Consider the following 25,174-nt stretch of genomic DNA (forward strand, 5'->3'; position numbering starts at 1 on the left):
GAGCATACGCACAATTTATAAATGAGGCTTCTGTCACGACCAATTCATACATATTTTATATGATTTGTCTAGACTCTAGTGACTAGTAGGTTTAGAGGAGGGGTTAGGGATAGGTATTTCATACAAATTTATATGAACTAGGGAACTTGTCAAATAAACACAATTTAGCAAAAATTATACAAATTTATACGATTGAGGTCATACAAATTAGCCACCTAATAAAATACGTACAAAGTGCTGCGAGATTGGGTTGCCAATTCATGTGCGCATCGCGTTAACGCTTCTTTTAAACTGAGGCGCTACAGCGATCTGTTAACATCTCCACATTAAACAGCAACCAGAGTTCACCACCCCTGAGCTAGACTAATCGATTCTTGGGATTTAAGAATCAATATAGTTTCATGAAAATGAGAATTGATTAAAAACCAAGACGTTAGCAGCAGATCCTTCATGTCCTTAAATTGAGAGCTGTAGCTGCCATAGATTGGACTGGTTGGTCCAGGATTATCATCTGATAAATTTGGAGATCAGGACCACACCTTGAACTCTTTATGGCCAATGCCTTGCGATGAAGTTGAGGTAAGTGGCTTGTGTCAAACTGACATCCACATCAATGACTAGAAACATGGTTTTCCAACAGAACATTGCCCAGATCATCACAGTTCCTCCACCAGCTTCTAATCTTCCTGTTGTGTATCCTGGAGCCATTACATCCAAGTAAACATGGTGTAAAAGAAAAGGTGACTCATCAGACCAGACATGCTTCTTCCACTGCTCCAGTTCTATTGCTTGTGTGCCCATTCTAGCAGCTTTTGACTGTGGACAGGGGTCAAGGGCACTCTGATTAGTCTGAACCTACAGAGGCACATAATTAAAACTGTCTCCACATAGAGCTTCTACTATCCATGAGCCTTGAATGCCCTACACGGTGTCACCAATTTGCAGTTTGTCCCTGTTTGGACCAGTTCTCACAAAGCACCAGGAGCACCTTACAAGCCTTGCCGTTTCAGAGATGTTATAATGCTAAAATGTATTTTAATATAAGATTGTAGGGCTGTCCCCAAATAGTCGAAGATTCGATGCATCGATATGCGGAGCCTGATTCGACCACCGATCTCACAGTCGAATCTTCGCGGGTGAAACGAGCATCATACCATTTTGGCAATATGGGGGTGCTCAATGTCTAATTGCACACAGAACTACTGGTTTTGTACGGTTATATTACGTTATATACAGCCTTTGATTATGATAATGCAGTAAAAACAAAAGTGAAAAGAAAGAAGCGTTCAATAAATATTTTTAACGTGTTTGTGAATAAATCTAACCACCCCTGTGACAGATTTAATTTTCACTTGCCCTGATCCATGATGAGATGCGGACCATTTTGACGGCAGGGATTAGGCGGCGATCACACCGAACGCGTTTTTGCAATTGGAGGCGCCTCTTTTGAATGGTTTTCTGTTGGCAGTGAGACTTCTGCACTCTGTTTATGCGCCCCCCGCGCCTCACGTTTTTGCAGGAGCGCTCTGAGCGCCTGAAGTTGAAAAAAAAAAAAAAAAAAATCAACTCTGAGCGGAAAAACGCCCAACGTCATTCGCGTTCTTTTCCAGAGGCGGGCCTTCTGTTGTGATGGCGAAAGTTTACCGTTGCTTAAAAAGTCCGGAGACTGCAAGAAATGGAGGAGAAACCTTTGGTGTCTATCGTGGGTAACCAGGAGCTGTATTATTTAGGGTTTCTGCTAATATGACAGTTTACTTAACAGCAAAAAACTAAGATTTTAGAGCGTTCGCGCTATAATCCTTTGATTTGACTGACAGGACAGCTGTTTCGGTCGTTGCTTAGCAAAAAAGGCAGTGCTGTGCGCCTCGCATTTTTAGAACTAAAAGACGCGTTCTGTGTTTTTATTTAAACCTAAATAAGTTCGTCTGTCAGTTGGCAGGCAGTTTTGGTCGCTTTATTAAAAGTTGTTGCTGTGTGCAGTGTGTAAAATAAAATAAAAACTGTTTTACCCTCCTGCTGACTATAGTGTCGTGCCCCTCCCAACCCATTCACACACACACTAGATGATTCGACTATCGGTCGACTATAGAAAGATTCGAAAATTCTGATTCGACTATGAAAATTCATAGTCGGGGACAGCCCTATAAGATTGTTATTTTTAATAATATTTCACTGGGTGCCACTCTAGAACGCAGCTTTAATTCTCTGACCACAAAGTTACATAATTGGGCGCAGTTGTCACATCAGTAGATGTTCATTCCCACAAAGGGACTTGCTCAATCATCCGAGGATTCAGGAAGGTTGTTTGAAGTGCTACTAGAATGTGCAGGCAGTGTCAGCTGGTAACCCGACCCACAGAAAAACGGACACAAGTGGGTGGCCGGCAGCCTTTTGTTTAACGTCATCATTACCTACGAATGCCTTTAACCTTTCAGTGTGACATCTGAGCTCTGCCTATGCTCTTGGGTTACAGATGTATCAAACCTCCCTCCTCCATCCATCTTTCGGTTACATCCATCTATCAGTCCATCTAAGATCAGTGAAAAGAGAGACAAAGAGTGAGAGAGAGAGAGATACAGTCCTAGCATGGCTGTTACAGGACTATATCTCAGGCGGCAGGCTTTGGCCTCCCCACCTGCCAATGCTCAGATCCTGTTACCTACCTGAGTAGAACCTGATACAGGTATGCTTCAGTCCTATGCTACCTTCAGTTTTACCTGTCACTCAGTCTTTTAGCTAATATGCCATTTGTTGTGACATCTATTCTAGACAGAGATATCTGCAAGGTCGATTAATCAGGCATTTATTCGGCAATTTGAGAACATTAGCATTTGACTATAGTTCGTGTAAAATCAATATCTTTGAAAAAAGTTCCTTTTACCCATCCCTTAAATTTTAATGTTATTTTTTTCTTTTACAGTTATCATGAATTACTCGTTCATAAATACTGGTACATTTTTGGAATGTCGCACATGACATGTCACAACCTAAATTAACCTTGCCTTGTCATAAAAATATAAAAGGGTCAAATTATCTGACAAATTAAAACACTCATTGACCTTGACAGTGACACACATATTGACCTTGTTTTATGTTTTTATTTCTCTGTATTTTTTTACTGCTTCTTTTATTATTTTTACACATATAAGATTGTCAAACCACTAAAGCATTTCTTTTTAAGAATTAAATTTTAACTACGATATCAGGATTTTAGTGCCATGTTAATAAAATAATTTCAAAAATTATAAGAATGAATTCGGAACGTTTCCAGAATAAAATCGAAATGCTTCCAGAATTAAATCATAGAAATTAAAGTTACAGTATTTTTAGAGCAGGGGTGGGGAACCCTGGTCCTCGAGGGCCGCAGTCCTCTAAGTTTTTCATACAACCCTGCTTCACAACACCTGACTCAAATCAAATGGATCCAACAGCCAATGAAGTTCCCCTGTTTTAGAGTATAGCTTGCGCATACCAAATGGCCCAGATTGGGAGCACCAGGAGAAGCTGCCATGCCATTGGAATTGATTTGAATATATGTGGGATTATTAGCAGAAATCATAGCATGTGTTATACTCGCAGAGACAGCATGCTTGGAAATATTTCACGTCTTCGATTTCACTCATTAGGCCTGTTTGCAGTGCACTAGACACATAATAATAGCAATAAGCTTTGTGCTTTTGGTACTTTTAATATAAAACAAAGTCTCAGCTTTCAAAATCTGTCAGTTTTATAGTGAAATACAAACAATGTGTTTTGCAATAATGTGTTTTTCATTCTCTTTGATTTGGCGGGACAAATGAATGTATTCATGTGAATCAACTGTCTTTTTGATAACAATGAGACATTTGTTTCATTAAATGAAACACAAAAGTTATACTGTTATCTTTTCTGAAGTTTATAAATGACTATTCACAAGCGGTTTTATTCACAGTATAATACAGTAAATGATTGAAAATAATATTTAACTTCTTCCATTCATTATTTGTAGTATGCCAGCCAAGCCAACCAGTAATTGCAATGATTTTGTGCTTTGTTGCTTTAAAAAAAAAACAGCTCAGCTTTCAAATTCTGTCAGCTGTATCATAAAACACAAATTATAAATGTGTTTTTCCTGTTTATTTCAAGTTTATTGCACAATATAAATGTAAAGGAACATCAGAAGGAATGAAAAAAAAAACAGTATAGCCTAATTTAATGAAACAAATGTCTCACTGTAATTGGAAAGATGACTGATTTACATGCCGCTTAAACTGAGGCGAAGACTTTGGAATATATCCTGGTGCTCCCAATTTTAAACAATTTTTAACACTGTCATAGGACGGCTTTATCACCCTTTTTTTAGCACACTAATTGTAAGAAACGTCTCTCATGGGAGCCACTAGGGTTAAATGCTTTGCTCAAAGGCACATGGAGTACAAATGTCACTCCAGAACTCTTCAATTACTGTGTCACTTCCGCTTAGGACCAAACCTAGATCACTGACCATCATGCAATCACCAACCAATGACATACAGATCAGCTAAAAAGCCAGTATGAACAAAAACGGGGTACTGAATGGTTGCAAGATCTAACCCTACTGGATGGACATTTACTCCCGCTTATGGGAATCAGTGTAAGGTAAAATACAAACACACAAAAATCCTGTCAGACTTTAAAAAAGTCATGTGTTTATCGCCTCATCAAACATGGCATCAATGTGTTAACCATTTAGAAGCGATGTGCATGTGTGTGCTTATGCGTGAATGTCGAGAGCCCTGCCCATAACCTTCAGATTGAATGTGCTGATGTCTGCATATTTTCCATAGCACATAATTTTCCATTGAACACACACACACACACACACACACACACACACACACACACACTGTAGGCCACACCTGTTCCAGTGAGTATGCTTAGTTCCCAGTTGCTCCACTAACAAGTCTGATAAATGTTGATGAAAAGTTATTAGACTATGTGAACCTATCCGTCATTACATCTAATGTAAACTGGCTCAAATATGAGATGTATCCAAACCCTATTAGAGAATCATTTCCAATTCCTTAATTTATCCACTAATGAAACCAGTTCAGTGAATTTTAAATTCTCCCATCCAGTGAGAAAATCAGAGCAGAGGGTAAACGAATAAACCCTTAAGCGGCGGATAAAAAAGAAAAAGGAAAAAACAAAACCAAGCTGTTGTGTAGAGATCAGTGTAATCATGACTGTAGCCCACGTGCTGCATCTTATAATCTGTGTCCTCAAACTGAGCCAAAAACCCAGATTAGAAGCAATACACACACACATACTGACATTGTCAGACACTGGTTTTCTTTATAAATCTTAAGTTGTCTTTCTTTCCCTCCTATCGTTCCTTGCTCAGGGCAGGACACTGCAGGGAAAGGAGAGCCACTGCAGTCTGCAGTAGCTGCACAGAAACACCTGTCTGTCTGACTGCCTGCCTCTCTATTTGCAGTTTACGGCACAGAAACACTGACCAAACATGGAAAACATAAACGAGACTGACACTTTGACACCACATGCTCATTGGCACTTTTTTTTTTTTTTTACATTTTAGTATCCTTTGCAACTCATTCGACTGTCACAAACACATGCATTTCCATGCAAAAAACTTGAATTTGTTAGCTTGTTTAAGTGAGGCAAATGATTAAAGGTGTAACAGAATCTACGATTCCTGACATAAAAATGCATTTGTGCATTTTCAGCATTGCACACTGCAGAAAACTGCACTGGTTCATGCCGGAATGCATGAAAGTGTGTGTCTGGGTGCCCTACTTCTAGATTTCAAATGAGGAATTCCAACACATATTTAACACTATTTAAAATAAAGTGGCATTACCAATTACAAAGCAAAGTAAGCTTTATCATTGACTATCGCAGTATTGATAGATGGATGTGTGCGGTTCTACCTGACATACCTGCAAAAGGCAAAGGTGAGTAGGTGTATGCAGGGAGCAATTGCGTCCACAGCGGATCTCATGTGTACTTAGTACATTATGTGAAAAAAAAAAATGTAAAAGGTAAAGTTCAAGCAAAAAATGAAAAGGGAGTAATTAGGAATAATGTCATGGACTGACAGTTGAAAGTGAATCGAGACTCATTCTGCTCCAAAGAAGAAAAAAGAAAAACAGGGTTTGGAACGACATGAAGGTGAGTAAATGATTACAGAATTGTAATTTATGGTTTAACTATCCCTTTAAGCATGTAACTTAAGTGTTCACACCGGCAGCTTCATCCTATTCTAACGGGTGGCGCAGCCCGTCTGGAGCTGCTCCGCATCGAGGTCGTTCAGAGCATTGACGCCATCGGTGCGCATGCAGCAGAATGTTAATGTGAACTGCGGATTCATTGAGAAAAATTCCAGCGATGAGAAACAATGAACCGGCGGCGTGCAACGTCACACAGTCCGCGCGCATGCAGCCAAAGCGCTCTTCGTTCACAAACACAGACCACAGCGTGCATTTACTATTTTTTCTTTTTCAATAGGTTTATAGATAAACTTGCAGTACCTGCATTTTGTCGGACGTAAACACCTCTGTGTCTACATCGCAGGCGATGAGCGTCAACATCTCCAATTTCATGTTTATCGATGGCATTCCCTCTTTTGCAGCTTGTAAACAGACAAATAAAAAAAATTGGTCTTTAATTCCCTATGCTTCGCCTTCCTTTTGTAGCTATCTCGTGAGACTTAAAGTCTTTTGTGTGCTGGTGAGGTGACTGACTCAAACTCTCTGGCTGTCTCTGACTGAGATGCTGCTCTGTGAAGGCTGCTCAGGTTCATCCGTACTGGCCAATCAGAGCGCTCAGCCGCCACATTGACGTCACCGCCTTCTTGGTTTGATTGTCTATTCTGATGAGCACGCGCTCCTCAGAGAAGCAAAGGCAGAACGCCGCATAACGGTTCGGTTTTGCCAACAAACGATGCCGTCATTGTTGTCCTGCTACTTTGATTTACTAACAGTACGGGAAACGGTTCCAGGGGACAACTAAAGTTGTTGTAAAAAGGGGAAACATGTCATAATTTCTCAATTTAATAAATTACCTCAGAATACTGCCAGAAAGATGATAGAGAGTTTAAATAAATAACAGGATGTGAATGAAACACATATTCACGGAATGATCTCTTCTTAAGGGAGGTTGGGGAGTCTTGGAAATTTTATTAAAAAGTTAATTTTAAGTATTGTGTGACAGTATAACTAATAAGTTATGACAAAAGTAAGGTACTGGTGCAAAGTCAAGAGTTGGAAACATCTTTTTTTCCACAAATGTTGTATTTAAATTGTATAATATCCAAGGTACACATGTCTAGTGATTGTGCAATTAATTCTTATATTGTCCTCTCCCCAAATTTGTCACTACTGAAACACATGCAATATTCAATTTAATAAGAAGGGTTATATTGAGCTATTGTAATTTTGCTTACATTTACCTTGTAAATATATTTTCTTGCTATTTTATTAAAACGTTTTCAGATCAAATCAATAACAATTACTATTTTAACAATATTTAGTGTATCTGAGATTTGTTTCTGAGATTTGTTGTATTTTGAATCCAGTTTTTCTTTGTAAAAGGCGAAAAGCTGATCATACTGATTTCAAAGTTAAAGATTCATTAGTTTGAATATACATTGAACCAAACACTATCATAACATCTTAATTGATCATTAAGTATACTTTATTTTTAATAAAACATCCCAAGTTTTGGTCGTGACAGCACATTTTTGGTAATGACATTGGTAGCGACCGCATCACATTAGAGAATTTTAATTTACATACTAAAACACTGCTAAAACAAACTAAAAATGTCCATCACTGTACTAAAATTGTTTATTTCCTCTAAATAAAGGATTTGGTGTTTCCTTTTGTCACTACCGAGACTCCACCAAATGTTTTGGTTATGACTGTTTTGGTAGTGACAATTTTATGGGATAACACCCAAAAAAAAAAACTAAAGATGTCACTACCGAAACTCCACCAAATGTTTCGCTCGTGACTGTTTCGGTAGTGACAATTTTATGGGAAAACACCATAGACTTTAAAAAAAGATGGACGACGCGTCTCCACTTCATTCCACTATAGAAAAGCATCTCAATATGGCCGCTGCCATCTTGGAGGAAATGACGTCATTTGGAGCCAGAGTTTGCACAGTAGAGATTCGTATGGAGCCAGATGCTGCGTCCGAAATCGTATACTGCTTCAGTAGGTACTACATTTAAATTTGAACGTACTTCCCGACCGTTAAAAAAGTATGTTCTATATAGTATGAATATGGGTAGTATGAATGGAATTCGGACATTCTACATCCACCATGTTGTCACTTGTCCACTTTCCGCCATTTTTCGAATATGACGACACATCTCCCGGAGCCTCATGGGATAGGAAAGTGTCCATGGTATGCGTACTGCAGAATTCTTCTCAGTACTTCTACTGTATTGCGAATACTATGAATTCGGACATACTACTCGCCTGACATACTGTTTTTCGAATACTATATAGTAGGTAAGTATGCGATTTCAGACGCATGCCCTAGTGTAGTGAGGTGGAGCCGCAGTATCAAAGTCCTGCCCAAACTTCTGCAGACCCGATCGCAATCATGACACCACACGAACACTTGAACATGAATCAGTATTACAAGAACTGTAAATTGATTATTTACTTTGGCTCACATTTCATTAGATTACATGGAGAGGGCAGGGTTTCAGCAGCTGGCCACTGGGGGGCAATTGAAACATTTTGGCTTCACTTTTCGGGAGTCGTGGGACAACACCCCAAAAAAACCCAAAGATGTCACTACCGAAACACTTGTTACAGTAGTGACAATTTTCGAACCTAGCTCAAAGAAGTTAATAAGCACATAGTTAGCTAGCACAGTTCTGAACAGTTGTATATAGAACACTTTAATAGGTTTAAATTACATTATCAACTTGGAATAAGCTCATTTGACTAGAAACACTGGAAACCGGAAATGCAAAGCATTCTTCAGGTTAAGAGTCAGGCGTGACTTTAGCGTTTAGGAAAAATGTCTATACATAAATAGAGATTCCGATTTCTGATTTTTCAGTGAGTGTGACCTGCCGATTCCGATTTTTGCAGATTCGGATTTAAAAAAAAAAAAGAACTGTAATGAAAGCATATACAGAAATATTTTCAATTAATTTTTTTATTTTTATAATAAAAGAAATTAAACATTACAGGATCTTCTTAAAACAAAATAACTTTAACAACAAAATAAAGTGCTTTGTGCCTTGAAAAAGGTATAAAATGAATATCTGTAACTAACATAGTAGAGTTATACTAACGAAAGCCTGTATCCGGATCAGATGGTCACTGCAGTCCCCCGGATCCAGTCCGCACCCAGCTTAGATCATGGATCACCACCTGGAGATGACTTCAATAGCCATGGATGTAAACCAGATGAGCTCCAGAGATGGATCATCACTAAAGACCTCGCCAACCTAGACGGCCATCGGCGCTACACCACAGGATCCTGATGAGTTCTCTACAATCAGACATTGGTACAAACTGCTGGTTTCGTCTGGCCAGAGGAGAACTGGTCCCCCGACTGAGCCTGGTTTCTCCCAAGGTTTTTTTCTCCATTTCTGTCACCTGTGGAGTTTTGGTGGGTTAGTGTATACAGTGGGTACGGAAAGTATTCAGACCCCCTTAAATGTTTCACTATTTGTTATATTGCAGCCATTTGCTGAAATCATTTAAGTTCATTTTTCCTCATTAATGTACACACAGCACCCCATATTGACAGAAAAAAACAATTGTTGACATTTTTGCAGATTTATTAAAAAAGAAAAACTGAAATATCACATGGTCCTAAGTATTCAGACCCTTTGCTGTGACACATATATTTAAGTCAGGTGCTGTCCATTTCTTCTGATCATCCTTGAGATGGTTCTACACCTTCATTTGAGTCCAGCTGTGTTTGATTATACTGATTGGACTTGATTAGGAAAGCCATACACCTGTCTATATAAGACCTTACAGCTCACAGTGCATGTCAGAGCAAATGAGAATCATGAGGTCAAAGGAGCTGCCTGAAGAGCTCAGAAACAGAATTGTGGCAAGGCACAGATCTAGCCAAGGTTACAAAAACATTTCTACTGCACTTAAGGTTCCTAAGAGCACAGTGGCCTCCATAATACTTAAATGGAAGACGTTTGGGACGACCAGAACCCTTCCTAGAGCTGGCAGTCCGGCCAAACTGAGCTATCGGGGGAGAAGAGCCTTGGTGAGAAAGGTAAAGAAGAACCCAAAGATCGCTGTGGCTGAGCTCCAGAGATGCAGTCGGGAGATGGGAGAAAGTTGTAGGAAGTCAACCATCACTGCAGCCCTCCGCCAGTCGGGGCTTTATGGCAGAGTGGCCCGACGGAAGCCTCTCCTCAGTGCAAGACACATGAAAGCCTGCATGGAGTTTGCTAAAAAACACGTGAAGGACTCCAAGATGGTGAGAAATAAGATTCTCACCACTTTTTGGCCTTAATTCTAAACGGTATGTGTGGAGAAAACCAGGCACTGCTCATCACCTGTCCAATACAGTCCCGACAGTGACGCATGGTGGTGGCAGCATCATGCTGTGGGGGTGTTTTTTTAGCTGCAGGGACAGGACAACTGGTTGTAATCGAGGGAAAGATGAATGCGGCCAAGTACAGGGATATCCTGGACAAAAACATTCTCCAGAGTGCCCAGGACCTCAGACTGGGCCGAAGGTTTACCTTCCAACAAGCACAAAGCTAAAAGAACGAAGGAGTGGCTTCACAACAACTCCGTGACTGTTCTTGAATGGCCCAGCCAGAGCCCTGACTTAAACCCAATTGAGCATCTCTGGAGAGAACTAAAAATGCCTGTCCACCAACGTTTACCATCCAACCTGATAGAACTGGAGAGGATCTGAAAGGAGGAATGGCAGAGGATCCCCAAATCCAGGTGTGAAAAACTTGTTGCATCTTTCCCAAAATGACTCATGGCTGCATTAGATCAAAAGGGTGCTGCTTCCACTAAATACTGAGCAAAGGGTCTGAATACTTACAGTAGGACCATGTGATATTTCAGTTTTTCTTTTTTTAATAAATCTGTCAATATGGAGTGCTGTGTGTACATTAATGAAGAAAAAAAAAGGACTTAAATGATTTCAGCAAATGGCTGCAATATAACAAAGAGTGAAACATTTAAGGGGGTCTGAATACTTTCCGTTCCCACTGTATGTTCCATTTGAAGCTGTGTGTGAAGACGCTGTATGCAGTGGCGTAGCGCAAATACGTGAATAAATGTTCTGAAGTGTAGTAAACTTCAACAGATTTCCCCTGCTCAGGGAGTAGGGAGCAATAAACACTGTGCAGGGACAATCGGAACACAGTTTATGCATGGAGCTCACTTCTAACAAGCTGGTTATCTGAAAAAGGTGTGTAAACTAAGAGTGACATGCAAAATACCTCTCACTTTCACACTTTGGCGAGCTCTGGCTTAAACTCTGCGCGCTAGCTTTAGCCGCTTTCCCCTTTTCAAAAAGGATTGGCTCGGAATGGCAAGACGAGAGATTGACCGGCCGGTCACGCGAAAAATCGACCGATTCCGATCACCAGCCACTAGGTCAATCGGTGCATCTCTATACATAAAAACTAAATTTTACTTTCTTAGTGTCCCTTTAAATTTGTGCACCGTAAATAGCTTTCAGACACAAAACACTAATTCAGCTTATTCAGACATTGTTATTCAGTCACACCAATCAAAATAAAGCACTCCCACACTTGTATTTTAAACAAAACATGATGAAACTCCTAAACAGTGAAGGAAGATTCTGGATGGCAATCTGTGCAAAAGACAATGCTTAGCAGGATCAGTGTCATTAGACATAGAAACACACAGAATTCCAGCAACACTGCACCATCATGACTTACAAATGTGCATGTGTAAAGACTGCCAGTCTACCTCGTTCATGTACGTACCATGCCGTACCAGCCTCTGGCACCACTGCAGCTACCAAAAACTAGGGCAAGCTATTTATAATCACAAAGAGAAGAATGAGAGAGAGAGAGAGAGAGAGAGAGAGAGAGAGAGAGAGAGAGAGAGAGAGAGAGAGAGAGAGAGAGAGAGAGAGAGAGTTCAGGTGCAGGAGAGTGCAGGCACTATATAGAGGAGTAGAAGGTGATGCAGCAGATATGGGATGCAAAAGAGAGAAATAAAGGAAATCCGCAAGTCAGGCGGCTAATATGACAGACAGGCTGAGATAGTGTGAAGACAACTGAAACAGAAATAATCAAAAACAGCATGTGGAAAATAAAATAAAAAGGAAACAAAGATCAGTTTAGAGCATTTCCAGTCCACTGCACTGCGTTTCTAGCAATCAATGAGTTAGATCTATTGCAGGTTCTATGTTTTTCCCTCTGGAGCTTGTTTATACACAACACCAAAATGTCACCTATGTAAATGAGCCACATCCTGTCCTGAATAATAATAGCATAATATTCTCATTATCTACTTTCGCAATTCTTTTTCATCCACGGGTCAGCAGCAGGTCCATGAACTGCTCACCACAGCACTGAAATGAGCAATGCAGTATATCTATTTATGACCTTGTTATATAATAAATAATGCGCGGATGTGTCATTTAAGGAAGTGGTTCTGCTTCAGGGCCCAGATTTTACATTGGACATCGAATGGTGACCTAACACAGTAGCAGAACTGTTTATTGTACATGGATAGTTCACCCAAAAATGCAAATTCTGTCATTAATTACTCACCCTCATGACATTCCAAACCTGTAAGACCTTTGTTCATCTTCAGAACAGAGGAAAATATATTTTTGATGAAATTCAAGAGCTTTCTGACTCTTCATAGACAGCAATGCAACTGAAACACACATGCATTGTGGTACTCTTTTGAATGGTGGCAGAAATCGTTGAATAAAGTTGCCACATGGACTATTTTATCAATGCCCTTACTACCTTTCTGGGCCTTGAACGTATTAGTTGCATTGCTGTCTATGCAGGGTCAGAAAGCTCTCTGATTTTATCAAAGATATCTTCATTGGTGTTCTGAAGATGAACAAAGGTGTTATGGGTTTGGAACGACATGAGGGTGAGTAATTAATGACAGAATTTTTGGGTAAACTAACCCTGTAACAAAAATGTTGTTAAAAATCAAGTAAAATGGCCCAAAAACATAGTAAACCTATTAATGTGCCCATCAAATCAAAACTGAAGTGTTTTTGGCTTTTAGTCTGAATATGTTAGCCTTAAGTAGGGCTGTGCAATATGGAGAAAAAAAAAAAAAAATCATTTTTTTTTTTCATATCAGTCGCTAATGGTAATTATCACAATAAATGTCAAATTTTTATTTCTTTCAAGTTTAAAGGCAGATTTTTGCTCCAATGTGAAAGTTAATTGTGGTTTTAAACCAACTGGTGGTTAGAACACGGCAAAACTTCACATTTTTTTATTCTTTACACTTTTGCAGTCATTTTTCTTTAACAAAATAAATAAAAAAATATTTCTTAGTTCTACATGTTCTAATGAGTAATATTGTTTCAAATCAAGAAACAAGTTTGTGTAGCCTCAAAATATTAATAATATTTTTTTTAAAAATGGTCTCTTAGAAGAAATACACATTTGATAGTAGCTTAAGTTAGGATGCAGATGTAGATATGTTCATTATCAAAATCAGTAATATCGGTAAAAATTGTAGCAGCCCTTATTTTTATATGGTAAAACTTTTATTATTCTGACTGTGAGTTTTTTATTTTTTTATTTTTTATTTACCATTGGTGTTCCATGGTAAATCTATATTAAATGATTTTGATTTGTAAATTAAACAGCCTTCTGACTGTATCATCGCACACGTTTCTTCTGCCTTGAACTTATCAGTTGCGTTGCTGTCTATGCAGGGTCAGAAAGCTCTTGCATTTCATCAAAAAACATTTAATTTGTGCTCCAAAGATGAACAAAGGTCTTACAGACTTGGAACGACATGAGGGTGAGCAATTAATGACAGAAGTTTAATTTTTGGGTGAACTATCCCTTTAACAAAGACCTTGAGCGAAAAACTTATCACCATGACTTGTACATACACTATATGGACAAAAGTATCTTTAGAACAGAAAAAGACATTTCCAAAACTGGCAACAAAGATGGAAGCAATTCATAAATTTTATTTACATCTGTTGCATCAACCGTTTTGGAAGTGTCAAAAATGACTGTACACATACATAGTTACAAGTCATTGGTGTTTGGTGATGAGATTTTGGCTCAAAGTCTGCATTTAAAGTCACTCCAGAGATGTTCAGTTGGGTTTAGGACTTTGCTTTCTGCAGACCAGTCAAGTTCTTCCACACTGATGGAACCAATCATTTCTTTTTGAGCCTTAGCTTATACACAGAGGCACTGTCATGTTAGAAGAGAAAAGGGTCCTGTCAAAGCTGTTGCTATCAAATTAGAAGAACACAATCCCCTAGAATATCATTATATGCTGAAACATTAGGATTTCCCATGGAAATGACTAAATTAATCAAACCTGTTCATTAGAACGGGTGTCCGGGTGTTTAACACTAATAATAATAATAAGAAGAAATGTCTCCTGAGCAGCAAATCAGCATATTAGAATGATTTCTGAAGATTCATGCGACACTGAAGACTGGAGCAATGCCTGCTGAAAATTCAGCTGTGCTATTAAAAGCATAAATTAAATTTTAAAATATATTAAAATAGAAATCAGTTATTTTAAATTGTAATAAGATTTCACATTTTACTGTATTATAAATGCAGCCCTGGTGAGCATAAGATAATCGTAAACCCCAGGGTGATTTAGTATGACTGCAGAATGTAAATTATCCTTAACGTATCACGCATTTATCTATCAAATCCATCGTTCTCAACAGCCTGATCTCTTTTAGTGAGTTTATAAAGGGACTATTTATAGACTCTAATCTAAGGATACATGGCTCAGATCCACTGTTTTGACTCCCATCTGAAGAGTCTCAGTGCTGGGGCATGCAGGCCGGACTTTGACCCTGATACAGCTCAGTGAACAGAGAGGGGAGGAGGGGTCGTGAGTCGAGTCGAGGCACGTGCCACCAAAGCAGGTCAACAGTCTTAATGAAACAACAACAATGCCAGGCTGCCAGACGCAACAAAATGAAAGACTTATGAAGTGTGTATTTGTGTGTGTGTGTGTGTGTGTGTGAGAGAGAGAGAGAGAGAGTAGGGAAAGAGAGCTTCTCTCGTGCCGCTCACACAAAGCAAATGAGATTTCAGGGTGGGGGTGGGGGGGGGGGGTCTGTGAGAGCTCTAGTTTCTGAAGCAGAAATAAAGGCCAGCTGTTTGCCCAACATTGATGCTCCCAACTCCACTCAACGACACACAATCACACTGTATCTCAAGAGCAGAATATAAAAAGCATTTCTGTGTTTTTCAGACAGAGAGAGAAACAGAGCCTTTTTAGCCCTCAGGGATGCATACAATACATTCACTTCAGCCATGTTTTGACGGGAGAAAAGTGTGATTTTGAATAGCCATCTCAAGATAAATGTTACAAAGTGATTGTCAAAATATAATTTCACTGTCATTCACAGTCAGAGCAGTACGTTCATGGCTGCTCTGGATAACTGCACTCATTAGTACAAGACACACAATCTACAGGGCAGTACACAGGGTCACAGAGTGAAAGGCATTATGGGTAACCTCTAGCCCTCACTGTTTTATCCTTTTTTTTACCCTCAGGATAATGACCCAAATATACTATTCAAACACACAAATACACAAAAAGGCACCAACGTTCAGAGTCATAAAGCACACACACGATAATAGAGATGTAAGTCATGCTCTTACTGGTATTGATAGCAAACTCTCAGCTGTACTCATTAACAGGTCATGAAAGCATACTAGCTTGAAGCAATATATTACTGGCCTGCTGAACTTACAAAGTGATCATGTCATAAAAAAAATTGAATTTTCCTAAAAATAAAGAAAAAAAAAAGTTGTACTATGAAAACATAAGAACTTAAATGTATGGCAGTGAAAAAAGACTAATACATCTATCTGAAAAAAGTAAGCATATGGTTTGAAAAGAAAGAGAAACATTCTAGGATTTTCCTCTGTATAGTGGACTTCAATGGGGATCAACAAGTTGAAGGTCCAAACTGCAGGTTCAATGTAGCTTCAGAGGGCTTGATAGAGTCCTAGCTGAGGAATAAGGGTCATATCTAGTGGAACGATTGGTCATTTTCTAAATCAAAAAAATAAAAATGTATATTTTTAACCACAAATGCTCGTCTTGCACTAGCTCGACTTAATGCCCTAAGTAGTCATGTTGGAAAGGTCACGCACAATGTAGGCGGAAGTACCGACCCAGGGTTTACAAAGCGATAGTGCAAAGAAAGTCAACCACTCTTTACAAAAAAAGGAAAAACAATGATGTCGGGCAATTTTGAAGTTGGAGAAGAAAATGAGATTTTTCGCCCTACTCCCAAAGTTTCGCCCTTTTTGAACCAAAGCACAAAGACGAAGAACTAACCACATGAGACCTTTCCAACGTGATTCCTAAATGCATGAAGTTGTTCAGAAATTTGAGGGAAACATTTCATAAATTTTTCTATATAGTGGACTTGGTGCCCATGAGTTTGAACCTTCAAAATGCAGTTTAAATGCCGATTCAAATGGCTCTAAATGATCCCAGACAAGAAAGAAAGGTCTTATCTAGCGAAACGATCAGTTACTTTCTAAAAAATATATAGTTTTTAACCTCAAAACTAGCTCTGTGTGTACTCTGTGTATTCCGGTTCAAGACAGTTAGGGTATGTCAAAAAACTCCCATCTCATTTTCTCTTCCAACTTCAAAATCATCCTACATCGCTGTTTTACCTTTTTTTTTGTTGTAAAAGACGTTTGATCTTCTTTGCACGTTCACTTTGTAAACACTAGGTCGGTACTTCTGCAGCAATGTAGGACGATTTTGAAGTTGGAGAAAATGAGACCTACCCTATTTTTATTTTTAAGTATATAAATTGTCAATTTTTTAAAGAAAATAACCGGTTGTTTCACTAGATAAGACGAAGGCTGGGATCGTTTAGAGCCCTTTGAAGCTGCATTTGAACTGCATTTTGGAAGTTCAAACTCACGGGCACCATAGAAGTCCATTATATGGAGAGAAATCCTGAAATGTTTTCCTCAAAAAACATAATTTCTTTACGACGAGTAAAGAATTACATGAACATCTTGGATGACAAGGGTGTGAGTAAATTCTGTAAAAAAAAAAAAAAAAAAAAAAAAAAATTAAAAATTTAACTCTAACTATCGCCGCACAAAATGCAAGTAAACCTGGTCCAACTGGAGAGCAGAGAAAATGTAGAGGTCAACTAAATGTTCCTCTGTCAGAAAACCCCCGAACCCTGTTCATTTCAGTCTGACCTTCACATTTAGTACAGCACATTTCAGAACACATTGTCTTGTGTTACAAGATAATGCCTTGTATAGAACCAGTTAATAAAGGATGGGGCTAACAAACTATACTGAAAAATAAAAACCTTGACTATAAGTGGACCTCAGGGAAAAAACATGATTAAAAATTAGGGCTGTCGATCGATTAATTTTTAATCGCGATTAATCGCATGGTTGTCATGAGTTAACTCGCGATTAATCGCACATTTTTATCTGTTCTAAATGTACCTTAAATTAACACTTTTTAAAGTTTTTAATACTCCAATCATGGACAAATATGGATGCTTTAAGCAAATACATGTTTATTATTAGTGAAACCATACTCGACATAGAAGATGAAGACTAGACATGTTTCAAAGGTCATAGATGTTTTTCAAATAACTTGTTCATGTCTATTTGACACATGGAGAAAAAAGAACATAGAAATACCAGGTTCCCATTACTTCTCTTTCTTTGCACTGAGCAATTTACTTACACAAGCCTGTTTATATTATTTGCAGGACAGGGCAGCTCACTTCTTCTGAACATGCAAAATGTACACTTATTATTACATTTGTTTGCCTCTTGGTACCCACATACTGTAATTTGATGCAGCCAAGTTCTCAACAAAACTGTTTCCATTGTTATATTTCAGTGTTTCTGTTATCAGACAACCAAAGTAATATGAAATAATGACTGAAAAAAATCCTGAATTATGATTATGATTCAATCGCTGAAAAGAATAATTTACCGGCATCTGGACATAAGTCACTATTCTCTGCATTATTATCGTTGTTTTTAACTTCTTGTTTGAATGCTTTCACGATCCTTGGACTTTTTAGGAGTTTACCCGTTTAAAGTTAAGTGATCGCAAAAACCTGCTTCTTTTATTTTTTTAAGGTATTGTTTTCGTTCTAATGTACCAATTCGAGAGCCCGGTCTCATGAAAATGCATACTAGTAGCACGATTTTCTGTTTCTATTTGGCGTGCTATTAAAGTGCCCCTATTATGCCATTTTAAAGGTAGTTAATATTGTTGTAATAGTCTCTTAAAACAGGTTTACATGTATGCAAGTTCAAAAAAACACTTTAGTTTTCTCCAAAATTAGATTTATTTTTACCCCGTTTCTAAATGATTCGTAAACGACTCGTGTGAAGCAGTTCGAAGATTCAGTCTCTCTAAACCCCTCCTTTCCGTGAGCCCTCACTGCTGTGATTGGTCAGATGGTGCAGTCCTTTTGGATTGGTCTACCGCTACAGCGCAAAACGAAACGCCCATTGGCATAACTGAATGACAGCTGCGGAGACCTGTTAATGCATAGAAAAGATAGCCTCGATTTTACCCTATCAATTCGAGCCGGAGTCTGACGATGAAACGGTTGAAGTGTCACATCGACAAGAAACTGTTTTGCAAGCACGACCGGAGCAGGACGTTTCTCAGTGGGTGTCATATGTTAACTGTGGACAGTGTTTGCAATTTGCTTTTGTAAGCGAACCGGGCACACCTCTACGTTGTGAACTTCAACACTGTACAATCCATAACACTGCGTTAAGCCATCGTTTATCATTATCATTACTTAAACTAATAAGGCAGACAGACAGTCAAGCTGCATCAATCACAAGACTTTTTAGACTACATTGCACTCACAGCTGAACAACAGAACTACAGAAACGCAAGTTAGCTGGTTACCAAGACATGTGCGGGGTTGTTACCATAACGTACACAAAGACGTATTTTGAACGATCGCTAGAAAATACAATTATTAATCATACTTACAGGTAGAAGTTCCGAGGAGCAAGCCGGTCCAAATAAACTGGGCACTGATCCATTTTTTAAAACCAAGCGTTTGGTGAATCTCGCGTTGTAACGTTACTCCCCAAGATTAGAAAAGCAGTCATCAGTAAAATGACGCGAACACAACACAAGATTGGCATTGGACTGCTGAGGTGTTGAAAAAATTAATGTTAACCACTGATAGTTTCATCTTTTGGAAGGGCATATAAAACAAATTCACTCTCACAGGCTGTCACAGCGCAGGGCGTCTTCTTGACATGATGTAATCCACGTGAAAATGGTAGGCCTGCTGTTTGTGGGCGGGCAAGTTGTTCGCTAAATTGAATGTGGGCGGACATTACGCAAATGTGTAGCTCGTGACGTGTGGCAGTTACAGAAAAAAGATTCGAATTGCTGACGACTCGTTTAGGCGAATGTGAGCCGACTCTTTTTTTTGATAGACAAAAACTTTATTTATAGTGCACTGTCGGCGTCACAACTTTGCAGATAGTTTATGTTCACATACAGCTACATGACACACTACATGAAATATCATATTTGAAAAGGCATAATAGGGGCACTTTAATAAGCTGAAATTAACTTTGGCGTGCATATATGATATGCATGTGTTTGACGTACATATAATACGCCGTTTTCGCTTGCATACTCGTATGTGGCTTTACGCATCAACCCCACAGCACCAATCCTAACGTAGACCGACTCCGCTTGCATTCATTCAATATGGCAGAAGTGCCGGTACGCACGAAAAGTGCAAGTACGCAAAAGGATAAAATACAGAAGTGCCTGCATACAAGCCCACTTCAAGCACTGGAAGCAACATAATATCTGGTTTAACTGAAAGCGTTGTTCCTCTGCCGCTCGCTGAACAGAGCAGACGCATATACAGGTCCTTCTCAAAAAATTAGCATATTTGTGATAAAGTTCATTATTTTCTGTAATGTACTGATAAACATTAGACGTTCATATATTTTAGATTCATTACACACAACTGAAGTAGTTCAAGCCTTTTATTGTTTTAATATTGATGATTTTTGCATACAGCTCATGAAAACCCAAAATTCCTATCTCAAAAAATTAGCATATTTCATCCGACCAATAAAAGAAAAGTGTTTTTAATACAAAAAAAGTCAACCTTCAAATAATTATGTTCAGTTATGCACTCAATACTTGGTCGGGAATCCTTTTGCAGAAATGACTGCTTCAATGCGGCGTGGCATAGAGGCAATCAGCCTGTGGCACTGCTGAGGTGTTATGGAGGCCCAGGATGCTTCGATAGCGGCCTTAAGCTCATCCAGAGTGTTGGGTCTTGCGTCTCTCAACTTTCTCTTCACAATATCCCACAGATTCTCTATGGGGTTCAGGTCAGGAGAGTTGGCAGGCCAATTGAGCATAGTAATACCATTTACCAGTGGTTTTGGCACTGTGAGCAGGTGCCAGGTCGTGCTGAAAAATGAAATCTTCATCTCCATAAAGCTTTTCAGCAGATGGAAGCATGAAGTGCTCCAAAATCTCCTGATAGCTAGCTGTATTGACCCTGCCCTTGATAAAACACAGTGGACCAACACCAGCAGCTGACATGGCACCCCAGACCATCACTGATTGTGGGTACTTGACACTGGACTTCAGGCATTTTGGCATTTCCCTCTCCCCAGTCTTCCTCCAGACTCTGGCACCTTGATTTCCGAATGACATGCAAAATTTGCTTTCATCCGAAAAAAGTACTTTGGACCACTGAGCAACAGTCCAGTGCTGCTTCTCTGTAGCCCAGGTCAGGCGCTTCTGCTGCTGTTTCTGGTTCAAAAGTGGCTTGACCTGAGGAATGCGGCACCTGTAGCCCATTTCCAGCACACGCCTGTACACGGTGGCTCTGGATGTTTCTACTCCAGACTCAGTCCACTGCTTCCGCAGGTCCCCCAAGGTCTGGAATCGGTCCTTCTCCACAATCTTCCTCAGGGTCCGGTCACCTCTTCTCGTTGTGCAGCGTTTTCTGCCACACTTTTTCCTTCCCACAGACTTCCCACTGAGGTGCCTTGATACAGCACTCTGGGAACAGCCTATTTGTTCAGAAATTTCTTTCTGTGCTTGAGGGTGTCAATGATGGCCTTCTGGACAGCAGTCAGGTCGGCAGTCTTACCCATGATTGCGGTTTTGAGTAATGAACCAGGCTGGGAGTTTTTAAAAGCCTCAGGAATCTTTTGCAGGTGTTTAGAGTTAATTAGTTGATTCAGATGATTAGGTTAATAGCTCGTTTAGAGAACCTTTTCATGATATGCTAATTTTTTGAGATAGGAATTTTGGGTTTTCATGAGCTGTATGCCAAAATCATCAATATTAAAACAATAAAAGGCTTGAACTACTTCAGTTGTGTGTAATGAATCTAAAATATATGAAAGTCTAATGTTTATCAGTACATTACAGAAAATAATGAACTATCACAATATGCTAATTTTTTGAGAAGGACCTGTATAAAGAGAGGGAGGTGCGCGCGCATTGGGATACCTTGCGCTCGCTCGGCAAAACTGGAGAGCCTCAGAAACTATATTAGGTTTGTCCAATTATGTGTTTATGTATTGTTGCTAGACACTTTTCGCTAGGTTGGCAACACTGTGCATCCATTTCTTTAACTATGGGCTAGGTAATGGGTCAAACAGAAAATGCGCGCTGCATTAATCGCGCGTTAATGAAATTAGTGCCGTTAAAATGAATTTGCGTTAACGCGTAATTAACGCGTTAATTTTGACAGCCCTATTAAAAATGGATGATATGATTCCTAAGAAAAGAACAAGAAGGAAACTTACTGCAGAGTGTGTACACAAACAAGATATTCATTTGTGTTCCCAACACAACAATTATGTTTTCAGGTTTATTGTTTTCAGAGAAGCGCAAGAGGTTTTCAGAAGGAAGCAGGTACACTATTTTCAGCCAATGACCTGAGTGACTCCGTTTCTCCCGCTCTCTCTCTCTGCTGAGAAAATCACATCTCCGCTTATCTCTTCTACCACAGGGGAAGTAAAAGCTCTTCTCAGTCCCTGCCACTCCTCAGGTAAGAGGTTACAGCTTCAACAGGCAGCAAAAATACTCCATGAACGCTGAGGCAACGCAGTGTGAACGTCAGATGTTGTCCTCGGGGCCTTAAAGTGCTGGCTTCTGAATGTAGGTTAAAATGTACTGCTCGCAAGACCTCCATTAGCTTTGAACAAGCCCGATTTGGAAAACTAGAGTTTGCTGAAAAAGATAGAGAGACCTAGCAATCACTCAAAGCCTGAGGAACTGAGTGTGTTGTAGGGAAGAGAAAGCCTTTTATCCCACAATGCCACATCTTAAGCTCAGACAGACCCTTAAAGGAAGAGTTCACGCAAAAATGAACGTTGTTCCAAATCTGTAGGAATTTTTCTTCTGTGTGAAAAATATTTTGAACAACACTTGTCCATACAATGTAGTGAGGTCCAAAACAACAGAGACATTTTTTTAACTATGCAAATGGGAACAGAAATTGATTTTTTAAAATATGTTCTCACCCTCTGTCTGTCCTCCTCGAACACGGCCTCATGCACGCTGCAGGCAAACAGAGCTGTAGGTAGATCACTCAAGTCCATCATCTCTTCTGAGTCTTCCTCAGTCTCGCCGAAAGCCATCTCTTCTTCATCATCCTCTTCGGGATCACTGCTGTGACCCTCTGAGCTGTTGCTCCACAATTTCCCACCCCCACGCATCATTCCACTGCCCCACCGGTAGAATGTGTTAAAACAAATTACACAATCCAGTTGAAATGTTAAGGCAATTATGGATATACAGTTAAGGTCAAATGTTTACATTTACTTTTCAGAATCTGCAAATTTTTAATATTTTACCAAAGTAACAAGGATCATACAAAATATGATATTTTTTTATTTAGTACTGACCTGAATAAGATATTTCACATAAAAGACATTCACATATAGTCCACAAGAGAAAGCAACATATTAAAAATTAGAAAAAAATTACCCCATTTAAAAGTTTACATACACTTGATTCTTAATACTGTGTTGTTACCTGAATGATCCACAGCTGTGTTCTTTGTTAAGTGATATTTGTTCACGAGTCCCTTTGTTAAACTGCCTGCTGTTCTTTAGAAAAATCCTTCAGGTCTCAAATTCTTTGGTTTTTCAGCATTTTTGTGTATTTGAACCCTTTCTGTTCAAATACACAAACTGAGGGACTCATATGCAAATATTACAGAAGATTCAAACCAGGGGCGCCGCTCGCAATTTTGGGCCCTATGACAAAATAGGAGGCTGGTCCACCCCTACCACACAAAAGCAGATCTCTGGGGTCCCCTAAAAGGCGTGGGCCCTTAGAATTGTCCTAACTTATCCCCCCTTAGCGGCGCCCCTGGTTCAAACACTCAATGATGCTCCGGAAGGAAAAACAACGCATTAAGAGCAAGGGGTGAAAACGTTTGAACAGAATGAAGATGTGTACATTTTTCTTATTTTGCCTAAATATCTTTTTTTTACACTTACATGTTTCATAGAGGACAAAATAAATTAAATTTACCCTGATATAAGATCTTCAAGTCTTAATGCATTGCATTTCCTTCTGAATCATCAGTGAGTGTTTGAACCTTCTGTAATAGTTGCATATGAGCCCATCAGTTGTCCTCAGTGTGAAAATATGGATCTCAAAATTATAGTCATTGTTGGAAAGGATTCAAACACACAAAAATGCTGAAAAGCCAAAGAATTCGAGCAGTTCAGGACAAGCAAGGGACTCATGAACATCACTAAACAAAAGAACAGCTGTGGATCATTCAGGTAACAACACAGTATTAAGAATCAAGTGTATTTAAACTTTTGAACGGGGTTGTTTTTATAAAATCAACTATTATTTTCTCTTGTGGACTGTAAATGTCTTTTATGAGAAATATCTTATTCAGGGCAGTACTAAGTAAAAAAAACAACATGCAATTTTGTATGATCCCTCTTATTTTGGTAAAAATGTGCATTAACGTTTGACCTGACTTTACTGAATATACGTTGAAAACAGCTTTTTCGAATAAAAAAAAAAGGTTACACTTACAAAAAGAAAATGGCTTGTCTGCTATTGTTCATGACTAAAAAAAAACTGATCTGAGAATGAGCTGGTTTCTGCATCAATACACTTGCACCGTTTACTAATGATCTGATGACTAATAATCTGACAGGAAGGTGACTATTAATAACAATATGAGTCAAACAACTATTTCAAAACCCATTCTTGTCTTTGACCCATGTAGTATTGTCCCTTTTATGGTGCTTAACATCAGGTTATTAATCATATCCATTTATGAAACTAGCAGCGCCTCATTTTGTGTTCAGAAGAAAGAGAAAGTCCTAATGTTTAGGAACGCCATGAGGCTGACTTGATGCACAACTGAACATGTGCTGCTGATCTCTCGCTACGTGTTAGAACGCCATCTAGTGGCCGTTACACGACTACGTTGTGTATATTATCGGTGTAATCTTATTACAAGCGTGTCTTTAAAATAGAAAGTGACCGCTAACCTGGAGAGGATGCTAACATGCGTGATGCTGACTGTATATTCATTGTGATAAAAATAAATGATATAACGTTACACATCATCCATATTCACAGCTGCTGCTCCACATTTCATAACAAAACGATTAGCATGCTTAAACTATCAAGACGGCATTGGCAGAAGAATTATAGTAAACATCTACGTTGGTCTATTAATTCTGCCACTTTTATTTGAGGTGAGTTAACATTAAATTTAAAGACAACTCCTTCGGAGTCAAATATAATAGCATGATAATGTAAGTTTTATAGAGCACTTAACGTTACCAGTTATCTTTGCAGCTGATTCCAAATCGATGCCTGGGCAAGAGGCCATCCAATTTAAAATCCGAGGCAGATAAACTTTAATACAACAATGGAATATTGTTAATCTCAACTAGAGATGAATCTTTTCATATAAACAGTAACAA

General features: G+C 39.0%; 1 protein-coding gene across 2 annotated transcripts in view; it reads right to left on the bottom strand.

Annotated features, from left to right (window-relative positions):
* rcan3 (regulator of calcineurin 3) overlaps window positions 1–25,174 on the bottom strand; it is a 46,459-nt gene extending 21,285 nt beyond the window's left edge. Inside the window, exons 1-2 of one of the 2 annotated variants that reach the window (XM_073826935.1) lie at window positions 25,032–25,174; window positions 22,730–22,931 (exon numbers count right to left, since the gene is read on the bottom strand). In XM_073826935.1, the coding sequence (XP_073683036.1) occupies window positions 22,730–22,927 (198 nt within the window). In that variant the 5' untranslated portion in view covers window positions 22,928–22,931; window positions 25,032–25,174. Of the gene's footprint in view, window positions 1–6,509; window positions 6,745–22,729; window positions 22,932–25,031 lie in introns of those variants that run through there. The other variant, XM_073826936.1, reaches the window with a different exon arrangement.

This window comes from Garra rufa, chromosome 21 (assembly GCF_049309525.1).
Source record: "Garra rufa chromosome 21, GarRuf1.0, whole genome shotgun sequence".
Taxonomy (NCBI): domain Eukaryota; kingdom Metazoa; phylum Chordata; class Actinopteri; order Cypriniformes; family Cyprinidae; genus Garra; species Garra rufa.